At 41.8% G+C, this 12,496-nt stretch overlaps 1 protein-coding gene across 1 annotated transcript; it reads right to left on the reverse strand.

The window, feature by feature from the left end:
• Positions 1-1,155: 1,155 nt before the first annotated feature.
• On the reverse strand, positions 1,156-12,372 carry LOC111240165 (plexin-C1-like). The gene is made up of 9 exons (XM_022770146.1): positions 12,275-12,372; positions 12,087-12,192; positions 11,840-12,005; positions 11,376-11,478; positions 11,010-11,085; positions 10,509-10,550; positions 10,247-10,377; positions 8,460-8,568; positions 1,156-1,281 (listed from the first exon to the last, which is right to left on the reverse strand). Exons 1-9 carry the CDS (start codon positions 12,370-12,372, stop codon positions 1,156-1,158), a joined length of 957 nt encoding a protein of 318 aa, XP_022625867.1.
• Between the last annotated feature and the right edge of the window lie 124 nt (positions 12,373-12,496).

Below are 12,496 nucleotides of genomic sequence, written 5' to 3' on the forward strand. Positions count from 1 at the left end.
AACCATGCCAGCCAGCGCCGCGACATCTCGTGTATCGCGATTCACCTCTAACTGGTGAGATACAATCCACGTCTCGGTCGAAGGTCATCCAGCTGTACCGTGTCTCTCAGACACAGACCCTCATACCAGCTCGGTGTTCAGCTGTCCTTCACCCACACTGAACTACTTCCGCGTCGCAGAGCAATCCGGCGGACCGCCCGGATCACGAGGAGAGTCAGAGCGGAGGATCTTGTTAGAACCGTTCAGACACCAGCCCTCTCAAGACGACACTGAGTGAGTCGCGCCCGGCGAGCGAGTGTCAACAGTCTCGAGATCGTTCTCTCTCTCTTCTCTTCATAAACCACAAATATAGGATGGACTTATCTGTTCAGAGCCTTTTTGACAGGGCAGGAGGTGGTCATTTCCCGCTGGAGAGGAGGCCAGATACTCTGACTGGTAGAAGCCTATAAGATATATGATAATTGCGCTCGGGCTCCTACGTAGACACTCCAGTCTCATCATCGTCCTTTTTACTCTTCGGGCATATTAATGCTAAGTCGGAGATTTGCTCATCATTGTAATAAAAGATAATCGTTTTTGTCTCTTCACTCGGACCCTGCTTCTGCTTCTACCACATCAGGCACTTTCCATCAGTCAGTGTTTACTCTCCCTTGAAAGGATTAGACTGAAGTTTAGAGTAGGTTAATACAAGAGGCAGACCGAGCGGCGTCTCTCACACCGTGACGTGTTCCTCTTGATGTTTATTTTGCTGTGTATTCATCTGGCGCAGTGTGTAGAAATAAGTGATATAGAATGTGCATGCCTGGTTTGACTCTCTCGTCCATCTTGCTCAGTTCGCAAGAACTGAGACAACAGTTCGCTCTCTAGCATGTGCGCTCACTATCTCGTGTCCACACTAATAGATGCATTTCTCCTCACGTGTGCGACTCGCGCAACGTTAGTGGAGATGAGCTTTCCTTACTCGAGCGTCCAGAACTTCACATGGATAAGACAGCCATCTCGAACTCATCAGTTCGCGTCACCGCAGCTGATCGGCGGAGTGCTCGCGTCGTGCAACAGAACGATGGCAACTAACAGACGGCTGAACGCTGAAAAGGGCGCTTTCCACGTTCGCACCAGACAGCGCATCCAAAACACGGGCATAACACTGAGAGCTCATCCAACCTCGGCGGGCAGTGGAGCACCGTCACGTTCATGAACCTCTTCGTGGGTCAGAGTCCTCGGCGAACCAGTAGTCAGGTCTGAGTCACTGAGCTGAGTGTACAGTCCCGGTGCTACGTACTGTGTCAGCGATGATATCGCAAAGTTCGCAGGCACGGGCTAAGATGAGACGGTACATATTCCTCCCATCACACAGTCGAAGCCTTCCATCCTCCCCCGACACCAGAGACCCGAGTTACTCCCAGAGGACTAATACAAACAGAGCCAGGCAGCAGTGGATCATGTTGTAGCAGCTGGTGTGGCAGCTCTTAGAGTAGCGGTGAACTAATCCTCCTTCATAACACTGGACCGACCTTAGGCATGGCTCTTGGTCTACTCAACTCCTGCTATGAGTGCCACTTATGCGTGGCTCAAACACGCGCATGTCTGAGCCTCTGCTCGGGAACAAAGAGAGAGTGCAGAAGTAGGTGAGAGCGGCGCTCCGCATGGTACCACAACTCTCAGACCCATTGTGCGTGGAAACCTGATTTTCTCTCGCTATGGAGAGAGAGATTGTTAAAGCGGCAGACAGGCGAGCTCTCATTCCTCTTCTAGTGCACACATTATCCCTCGACTGCTTTTAGTCACTCTTCTTCCAACAAAGTCTGTTTGAAGCAGTGTTATTTCAGCTCAAACTGACTCGGCAGTATTTACTCTCTGACCACGACTCTGACAGCTCGCTTCAACTGACCACAAAGATATATATGATAACTCCACACTAGTGTTTCTCCATTACACTCATGCTCTCTCGAACTATCTTGTTTCCTAGTGCACTGCTCTGAAAGCTTGGTGAAGCGGTCGAGGTCATTCACCACGCCCCGTTCACTAAGACAGCAGTGAGTCCTGATGGCTGCCATGTCGCAATCTGATATGAGAAGTGGTGTGTCCCGTCTGCCTCCATTCTAACATCGAACTTACTATTTAATTAACACATCGCTAGAACTGACTATTAAGTGCCAACTCTCACCACGACTCACACGTCAATCCCGTGCGATACATATCTCACCAGACAGCCGCTCATTTTACACTTGAGATGAGTGTGTCTGCCCATATACTCTCAAACTTTAGACTTTACAGGCAGTCATCAGTGATTTAGTGACAAGAGAAGAAGTGGAGCGACACGTAACCGATGCATCAGTGACCAGGAGCCGTTGAGCAAACACCTCACATTATACAAAGCATGGCTGTCTGAACGATGATTTCACCACTACAGCGCGCACGAAAGCCCCACAAGACGCATAGAGTTGTCAAACAAAGACCTCGCTCTCAACACATATATCACTCTCTGTATAGCTTTCTGGCATTTCTCTGCTACTTATACTCTCGCTATGCGTTCGACCTCTACGTGATATACAACATAATAACTCCTCTGAATGCAGATCCAGCCACCCCAATTAAATATTCAACGAAATCAATGTTGAGCTACTCCACGACACAGATTGTGTTGAACTCAGACAGGGCTAACAATCATACACATAAGCCTGATGATCAAAGATGCTCATATGAGCAGAATATGCAAAGACAAACGATACGCGAGAGTTTTGGGTGCGTTGGTAACAAAACCGATCACGTCCCCATATTTAACCAATGATTATAGTAATAGGGAATCAAAATTACGATCCACCGGAAGCCTATACCATACAACAAAGAGGTGAGCTCTTTAGCCTGACCCTGGCGTGATGCAGTCTCCTAAGAGAATACAATATACTCTCACCTAGTCGAGTACCGCACTCTCATAGTGCATAGACATCGCGTGGGACACAACTGAAATCCCCAGATCTCTCGATTCGTCCATCTAAACCACCAGGCTTTAAGAGAATCAGATCCGAGTACACTTCAATTCGGCATCCAATCTACCTCTCTTACGCCGCTCTCACTACTAAACCATGACGTCTGTCTTCTCTCTAGTGCGAGTGAGAGGGACTATATAATGCACTCAATACGCCAGTACGGTAGGTGCTCCGGCTCCCTACGTACGCTTTATTCTCTATCTCTCATACTGGATGCATACTAGTGAGATGACATAGCGAGTTAAGTGGCTGTCTATGCTGCCGTTCGCTGACCTCGCTCTCTCCCGTATATATATATATATTACGCTCCAGCCGAGTATTCCAATTTACTGGGAGCGTGGATCAATATAGGGCGTCCTCTCGCGAGAAATACTAGGGTGTGTTCATACAATTATAGACACTCCACAGCTGATACCACTCTAGTCTCGGTTCTCAGCCACGGGGACCACGCTTGTTGACAACATTCTGTTGACATCTCATAAGTGCTGGAGGGTGGAGCAGCGTCGCTATACATGTATAGAAAACAGTACTCTTTCATCATAAATATATACGTTCAGACATCTGGATTATTTTTTTATGAAATGTTCGTAGTGAGGATAAAAGTTTTTTTTGTTATTACTTTCGCCACGGTCAGGTATCGCTAGCTCTCTCGATTTACGGCATTAGTGATCTGCTATTCGTTGCCATTTAGTCTCTTACTCTCGCGCAGCTGTTTTCATTGATATGAATAGACTGAGAAGCGATGGATAACAAACTAATGAATGGAGACAGATGATGTTAGCATAAGCGACGAGTCAATTTTGACTTCTTTGATCTAACAATTGATACGGATTTTTCTCTTATTTGTTTGACCTGACCGATTACTGGACTCATGTTGAGTGGTATCCAAACAGGTATATATCTGCCTCTTCACTTCTGCAGTGGTTTTTGTTTATGTAACATTTTCGCTTTAGTGATTTTGGAGTTGCTTGAAGTTTTTCTTACTCAGACCTGGATGTTTTAGAAACTGAACTCTCCGTGTGATTCAATGTTGGTTTATATCGGTGTCTGCATACACGAATCATCACCGCGTCATATATGCCTCATGCTCGCTCTTCATCGTAATATGAAGCGCGCGAGAGTGTGTTATCTCATTTTTGCTGCAATCCTTCATTTGAACTCTCTCTCTCTCCGTCACATTACGCTCGTGAGCGATGCGTGCGCCGGCTATCGCAATCATGGCGTCAACAGCAACTTGGTGAGCTCGATCCATGCGTCTACACCTTCCGCTCAAATCCTCACCGCTCTCTAACTGTGGTGCTCTTGATTAATCTCTCCATACTCTGAGGAAAGGATATATATATATATTGCTGATAATCGTACGTGTTCTATAAAATTCATCTCTTGTATTTTGCCAAGATACTTTGACTCACTTTCCATCTTTGGAGTACAATTTGGAAACCCCTGAAATTGCAGTTATAACTGAGTACTACAGAGGAGGCTTTTTGATGTGTGTTGTGAATGTCGTGGATATAGTGAGGGAATCACTATACTCTAATATTTTATGGCACTCTCTTTTACTCCAAAAGGCACAAACTAAAATTCAGACCATATTCTTCATTGTAGTTCGACCTTTCTAAGGAACTCTCGGCCTTATACTAGGTGTAACACACATCACTCCAACATACACTTACATGATGTCCTCGTTTTAATGGAAAACGCCTGACAGAAGTTTTGGAGAGATTGTACCTGCTCATTTAGCAGACGCACAGACCCTGGCCCAAACAACACACTACCTTAGGTCCTCTCACTCCAAAGAAGCTGTGAATTCTTCTTGTTCGAACAAGCAGAGGTTGTTGAGTGTTTTCTATGTTGCAGTTCTTATCTCGTTGTATTCCAGGTGTACAGAGACCTGTGAATATTATTTTATAGTATGTTTTTTATTTTTTTTATCAATATCAGTGTTTTTGTTATACCATTTGTCAAATTTGTGAACTTTTCAAGACATCAAGTCACCTTTGCGCCGTGTTTGAGAAACATGGGATCTCGATTTGCTTTTTGTCTACTTTTCATTGAGATATACAGTTTAGTCTGAATTAATTTAAATTGTGTGTTTAGAAAATTAATAGCAGCGAGTATTACAAATGTTCATCTGTTTTCCAGCAATTGTTTGAGTCGACAGTGTTTGGAAGGTGTGTGCCTGGTGATAGCCCATTTATATTACTGATTATAAAATGCCTCATGCACACTTTTATCATTACATTCTATGCCTTATATAGACTCTTCTATAGTTAAAGCAATTCACATGTCACTAGCCGTATGCTATCGTGGATATTGTGAGGTTGTAGAGGTATGGTGCCTAAAAATGGTTGTGTGCTGATCAGCAGTGGCCTTTAGCCTTGTTGTCCCTGCTCGGACCATTCACTCACCATATTCGCTCATCAGTAACTCATGGCGGCGTCGTGAGGGGTAGGTATCCAGGTGTTTTGACACACGCAAAATGGGTTGTGCCTAATTTGAAGAATTTCCTCCAGGTGTTAGAGAATATGTTCATGAGAATGGGACTGACAAACTGAAAATATCGAGTGAAGGGGGCATCCTGGAGCCAAGGGGCGTTAGACGCTCGACCAGTGTTAAATTGCCAAGGTGCCATCAGTCGTTGGCTTCTGCCTGGTGACCCTTTGTTGTCATAGCCCCCACCCCGTGCATGTTCTACCTAATATAATTTCTATATGTACATGTAATTGTAGAGGATAAATGATAGTCTTTTTTAAATTCACCTTTACGATCTCAGGTGTATAACAATTCTCTGAATAGACTCCCTTTATGTTACTGCGCGAGGCCAGTACATAAAAAGGCGTAAAAGGCCTACAACTACATCTCCGACAGTTAAATAAGCAACCATACAGAAAATGGTTGCGGTTGAAGAGATAAGCGTGGCATAGAATAAAGCCTCGAGTGGTTCCTCAACATTGGTACATCATCAGTGAGTTATAAGATAGAAGTTGCCTGCCTTCTGTTTAATAAGTTATGAAACTACATAAGAAGTGAACTTAACATCTTGATTAGTTCCCACCAGGTCTTGGAATATATTGGCGAATATCTTATCAACAAAAAGCCCAGTACCTCATCAGAAAAGACCCTTGTTGTACTACCCACGCTCCGAGCGGTGAGTCATTTTGGGCTCTACCACCATGAAATAAGTGGGATCAGAAGCTGAGTGTCGAGGTCAGCAGACTATTTGTGCATTCGTCATCCGGTGTGAGTTCTTCTTTTTGCCATAATCGAAGTCGAAAATCACCGACACTGAAAGACAAACACTAATTAGTGATTCAAAGACCATAGACAGAACCAGAGGCTATCAAGATTCTACATACCAAAAAGTTAGGAAAGTAGAAAGAAAGCTTCTCAAGTACAGTATTTCTAACCACTCACTCTCCGAAATACCTCAGACTCATCATCTTTTTACTAATAATTTGAACATACTCATTTTAAAACATAACCTGTACACACATAATACAGAATTTAAAGGAAAACTTTGAGAAATTTTGATTGAGGTTCAGACCCAATAGCAGTATAAACAAGTACAACAACAAACAAATCAAACTTCAAGCAGTTACCAATCCGTGAGTGGTATAAATAGTAAAACTTTTAACCAACAAAATAACATAAACATGGTATCAGCAGGATTCGCAAGTATCAGGAAAGGACACAAATGCAATAAATGGAGGGTCTAAGTCATTACCAGTCTTTTGTGCACTATACTACTTCCTATCTTGGAAACAAACATTAATACATCTAGCTCACTGCTGTAAAATTAGAGTATATTCTTAGCTCTGGATCAGTCTCACGTGCAGACCTACCAGGGGTTCAAAAATCATGAAGAACATGTATTCGTGGTACTTCTCAAAATCGGTTGCTCTCTCCGTTGATTATTTGAAAAATCCACTGTGATAGTTTGAAATCAATATTTTCCGGAGGTGATAAGAATTAAATGTGCTACCTCTTGGCAATCAAACATATATCCTTCTCTAATTAAAACTACAGAGTAAATGTTTTTGGAGGTGGTAGTGTTCTTTTATCAGCTTATCCTGTCTTAGGTTTAGAGTGATCTGTTTGAGATGCAAAGTATTTACACCGATCAATAAGTGTGCTGGTAGTTCAGCGATCTATGCGTGCGTGCTGAATATCACATGTGTAGATACTTAATAGTCGTCTTGTGTTCTCTCACCAGTTTCATTATACATTCCACAATGTTTACAGTATTGTACAACATGGGCTGTTCTCTGACCCTGAATGCCCTCATCAGAGCTTGTGAATTATTTTGCTGTATGTCGATCTCCAGTTTGTCTGCCTGTTTTATTTTCTTCAAACACGACAAAAGAAGCAAATGTTGACCGTTTTGATGGGAGACTCTGATGGCGTACTCGTGGTGGCTCTGTGTTTTCCATAACGTGTGTGTGGAAAAACATATAATGTGCAGAACGCAATTGTAACCTCTACTAGTGGTCTCGGTGACAAACACTCTCTCCCGCGATTTCCTTGCTCGGATGTGAAACCAGTATAATATGCGAGAGTGTCTGGTGAGGATAGAGTTTTAGGTTATTTTAGTGGAAGCAGGGTACAAAAGGTTCAGGTGGATGCTACTCTTCGCAATAAAAACAGTGGCTGTAAAAGCCCCGTTAGGTGTCTCAAGAGCCGCTTCTCATGGTCATAGTTTAGTGTATTGATGTAATATATTTACTGATCAATATGAGTTCACTAGAGTAAAGCTGGTATAATCTGCTGCATGTAGAAGAGCACAGTGTGAGATACAGCCTCTTTCGATAAAACCGGGTATATCGTTGAAAAAATAAACTAGATCGTTAATTCCACACTGAAAAGAATGATGTTACATATAGAAGTATATAAATGAACTCAAATACTTAATCCAATAATTTATTGAAGAATGAAACATATAAAGGCTGTTGTGTGTAGCAATTTTTTTGCTATCCCCTGGCACTTCAAGTTTATACTATAGTCAGCTCAATTAAAGCATCTTAGTTGTCGTCTGTTATGTGGTAGTTTTTCAATGTTGTGATGCAATATTCCCACACTAGCTTTCAAATTGCATCTCATGCAGCAGAGATTCACAGGCTGCACTGTAAACATATAGACCACTTTCTCTTTCTGTTGTATCTATCACAAATGCTAATCGAGATGCTAAAGGTGAGTGTTTACTGTTGGTATTTAAACCACATTGCTGCCACCTTACCACGGGTGTTGCCACATCAAGCAACAAGACTTAAATGTTATGGAGCATCTACCTATGATGTGTAATCACAAACTTGGGAGATAACATGACATGAAGCATTGCAACAAAATGTAACATAATGGGACATTTGTACAATATAAGATGATTGACACAGGATTGTTTCATGCTGACATAGTCCATTATATCATTATCTGACATTCTCACTGTTGCATTGTGTGTGCATACAGAAGACCTACCTGAAAGTTGCTGTTCTGGGAAGTCTGAACCTCCTGCGGGGCGTGGCTGTGTGTGACCCTCTCCACAAACTCAAGGTGGATTCCCATTAGTGTGATTTTCCTCTTCCCACTAAATGACACAGAGAAGCAGAGGAATTTTCATACTGACAGGACACCGAAGGAGCACACACAGTGTTATAGTAATGCTAAAAGTTTTAGTGTTGAAAACACTCTTTCGTGGTGTCAGCAGCACAAGTAGCTGCTTGGAAATATTTGATGAGATCAGATGTACAGTGCTGTTGATTCGGCACTTTGACTTTTTTTCTTTGTTTCTGTCGTGTGTGTGTGTGGGAATATTAAATCTTCACATACAAATCATACCTGTCCCAGGTGCTGCTGGGTGTTGATGTATGGCGCAGAAAGGAAGGAACTGTAGGGGTGATTTTCATGTGCCATGGCAACTACCATCGGGAGGAGGGCACATACTATTGGACCTTGCCTTTTGATTTCTGGCTGGGAATGTGGAACGTTCAGATTCACACCTGTGGTTGTTCCACAACAGGAGATCTGAGCAGAGCACACAGGAAGACAGAGAGAGAGGGAGCAGTTTCATTGCAGAGTTTCATGACGTTTTTTCATTTAAAAATAATTTTGGTTCTAGAAATCTGTATAAAAATAACCATCAAGTACAGAGCAGCAAATCTCCTTAGTATTATTTCATGACGATGAAAATGAACAATCAAAGAAAAATAAAAATTTCCAAATAAGAAACTGCTTTTAATTTAACATCATATGAACATGGTGATATTAATATGAACAATTAAATAAAAGGATGGTTAAAAAAACTTGGGTAAAAAAGTAAACCACAACGTGCAAAGCAACCCATGAGTGCGTTGATAGTGGGAAGTGAGTCTGGAATTTTTCTAATCAAGTGATTCTAATGAATAAAACCAAATCTATACTTAATTTACACAAAAATCCTGTGGATTCACAAAACACTATTTCACATCAAAAATCCAGCTTCTGGCTTTTAGGAAGATTCGTGCACTTTTCCTGCACCAAACACTCCTGACACTTGCCTCAAGAAAAGTTGTCGTAACACTGTTGCAGGAAAGTTTGCCACTAATGTGTGTGGAGACTGTGCTTGGCAGTGTGGAGGCCCTTTGTGGTGGCACAAAAACTTACAATCTTGTTTTGCTTTTTTCCTGTGTGGTGTACATAGGTTTAGTTTCTGGTCATAAAATGTGTATCTAAAATACACCCCTATAGTTTGTGGAATGTGCAGCAAAAGAAAGAGACAGTGCCATTCTTTTATTTTCTGTATTATTATTTTATTTATTAACATTAGCGGCTTTCAGTACGTTTGTAGCTTGTACCTGAACCTCTGCCCTCTTTTAGAGTTTGGTCCCTTGTGTGTTCCTGGTTCTTAGTTTCATCTTAAAGAAAGTTCAGTGTCACTTTTATAAGACGGTGAAATGCTTCTGCATAAAAAAAAAATATTAACCTGGTAAACTGAATATCTGATATAGTGCCATATGAGGTGGCAAGCGACAGTCTGGCGCCATTAAAATTTTACATGATTTTTCAGTTTTCGTAACCTGAACTTTTTTTTTTTTGTTTTTTACCCTAGACAGTTTACTGCTGACCTCTTGTACCATTAAGTTTTTTCACTGGATTGAACTACTGAAATTTAAAAAAAAAATAGCTGGAAAAAATTGGGGTTGTTCAAAAACATTTCACCAGATAGTGTATATGAAATGAAAAATTACTGTAGTTAAAGAATCTTATAAACTGGTAAACTGACTCACTCTCGTGGAGAGCAGTCGTCAGTCTGGATCCTCACTCTGGTCACATCATTGAGGTTATGACCGCTCAACACTGCATGGTTTCTGCCGTAGAAAGACACGACACTGGGAGTGATGGAGGAGATCTCTGGCCTCTGACAGTAAAACACACAGAAAAACAATCATTTTAACGTGTCGCCTTCTACTGATGTTTTAACCTCGACTGAATGTGAAGAAGGTGAACTTCAGATGAAGAATGTGTGTGAGAGCTGAGGTTCAGACTCACAGAAAAGTTCATCCCTGACCCCATCATTTGGCAAACACTTTCCTGCAGGAGGAAGTGGGGGAAGAAATTCAGCAGGATTACATGACACTCACTGTGAAGGTATTATTAGAGTCGATTCAGGACATTCAGCTAAAGTCAAAACCTGGAGAACAGTAGAAAACAGCCAGGCTGAGGGATATGCCAACACCTATAATGCTGCTTTATTTACATGGTGTACGTATGTGCAGAAATAGAAAATGAGACATTTTGGTTTAACCTGCATTGGACTCAGTGAAACACAGTCAGACTGTCGTCACAGTGAAGCTGCTGTCTTTGCAAAGTGTCTAAACTCTGAACCACTCTGAGCAGGCAGCTGGGTGGTGACTCAGTTGGTGACTAGTTTGTTAACGTTAGAAAACAAGACAATATGTAAATAAGATCGATGTGGAAGGCATTCCGTTTCATCTCCTTTCCCATTTGTTCACGTATGTTAGATAAATACATAAAAATATGCATAATTACATTCCTCACTCCCTGATTTGCCCAGGAACAGTGGTTTTTGCTCCAGCCACATCCAGCCCTGATACACTGCTGACACCTGAGGAGGAAACAAATCTTATAACATTTTGGTGTAAAGACCAGCGTCAGTATAACACTAGAAATATGGATCACAACGACTTGATAGATCACAAAGATCACAACATAATAATATATTATTCCTGGTTGTGAGCAGAAAGGGTTAAAGTCTTTTTCTTTATATAACTGGGACCTGATGCTTTTGACTCATTATGTGTTTCAGCTTTTTCAGCTTTATCTGCTTTTAATTATATTAGACATTATTAGTTCACAGTAGGTGTCTTTGTGTATTGACAGTGGTAGTGGACTTACAAGACAGAAGTTGGCGGTCCTCTGATCTCAGAGCAGTTGGTTAGCGTCAGTGGTTCCAATAAGGTCAATGTGCCAAGTCTAATTCTTACACTGACTGCCAGGCCTGAAATGCAAATAACACATTGAACATTACAGTTTTCAGTGATTCATGTTTACATGTAATATAACTAGAGGCATCACAGGTTTGTCAGCTGATAAACAACTGTATATAAGAGTAAAGTTACTGATGGCAGCTTTCTCAAGCTTTCAGTTTTACTTTAAAACCATCATCAGGAGCAGGCAGAGGTGACAAGGAAACAACAGCAAATAATACCAGGTGTGACTGACTGCTCAGGTACAACAGTTAGGCTGATGATAAATAAGCCTGTGTGTTTAATATTAGCAGATCCCCTGATAAACAACTGGTGTTCCCATTGTTAAGTACATAATTCATGAGATTATTACATTTATCAAATGTTACTGACCTTCGGCAGGAAGTATGTTCTCAGAGAGGATGCAGATGCATTGTGGGAACTGTGGAGGAAACTCATTCTTCCTACAAAGCTCTCTGGAACTCACAGGGAACTGACAGGCGAAGTTGGACCGTGCCTTCTCGCCCGCAGTCAGGTGTGTCAGGATGTTAAGTGTGATCTGAAAAAGGTCTCGTTGTGAGTGTTTAAAGGACAAATAACTGACACACAACTGATCAGAGTTAAAACTTGTCCTCTCTACCTGGCCGGTGGAGTCCTTAGCAACATTGTGGGAAACCATTTTCTGCTGGTAATCATCAGGAATGGACACCCAGTCTGAATCTTTGCAGTCATCTTCAAATGTGCAACTAGGAAAAGAAAAATATTTTATAACCAAGTTTAAAGTTGTTTAAAGATGTCTGAAGACGTCAGATGAGATGTTTCACTGACCTCTTAGAGTCACACCAGACACAGTATGGATCCTGTGCAGACCAGCACTCCTGCACATTTTTGTATGTGCTGCACGTTGACACGGGGACACGCTCCATCTAGAAGAAAACACTGACACTTTGCTACACTTTGAAATACAACATACGCACATGTGACATTGTGGTAATAAACAACCACTGTGTTCACCACCATCTTACATGTGATACATATGTAGTACAATCC

This window comes from Seriola dumerili, unplaced genomic scaffold, assembly GCF_002260705.1.
Source record: "Seriola dumerili isolate Sdu_G_001 unplaced genomic scaffold, Sdu_1.0 BDQW01016602.1, whole genome shotgun sequence".
NCBI classification, from domain to species: domain Eukaryota; kingdom Metazoa; phylum Chordata; class Actinopteri; order Carangiformes; family Carangidae; genus Seriola; species Seriola dumerili.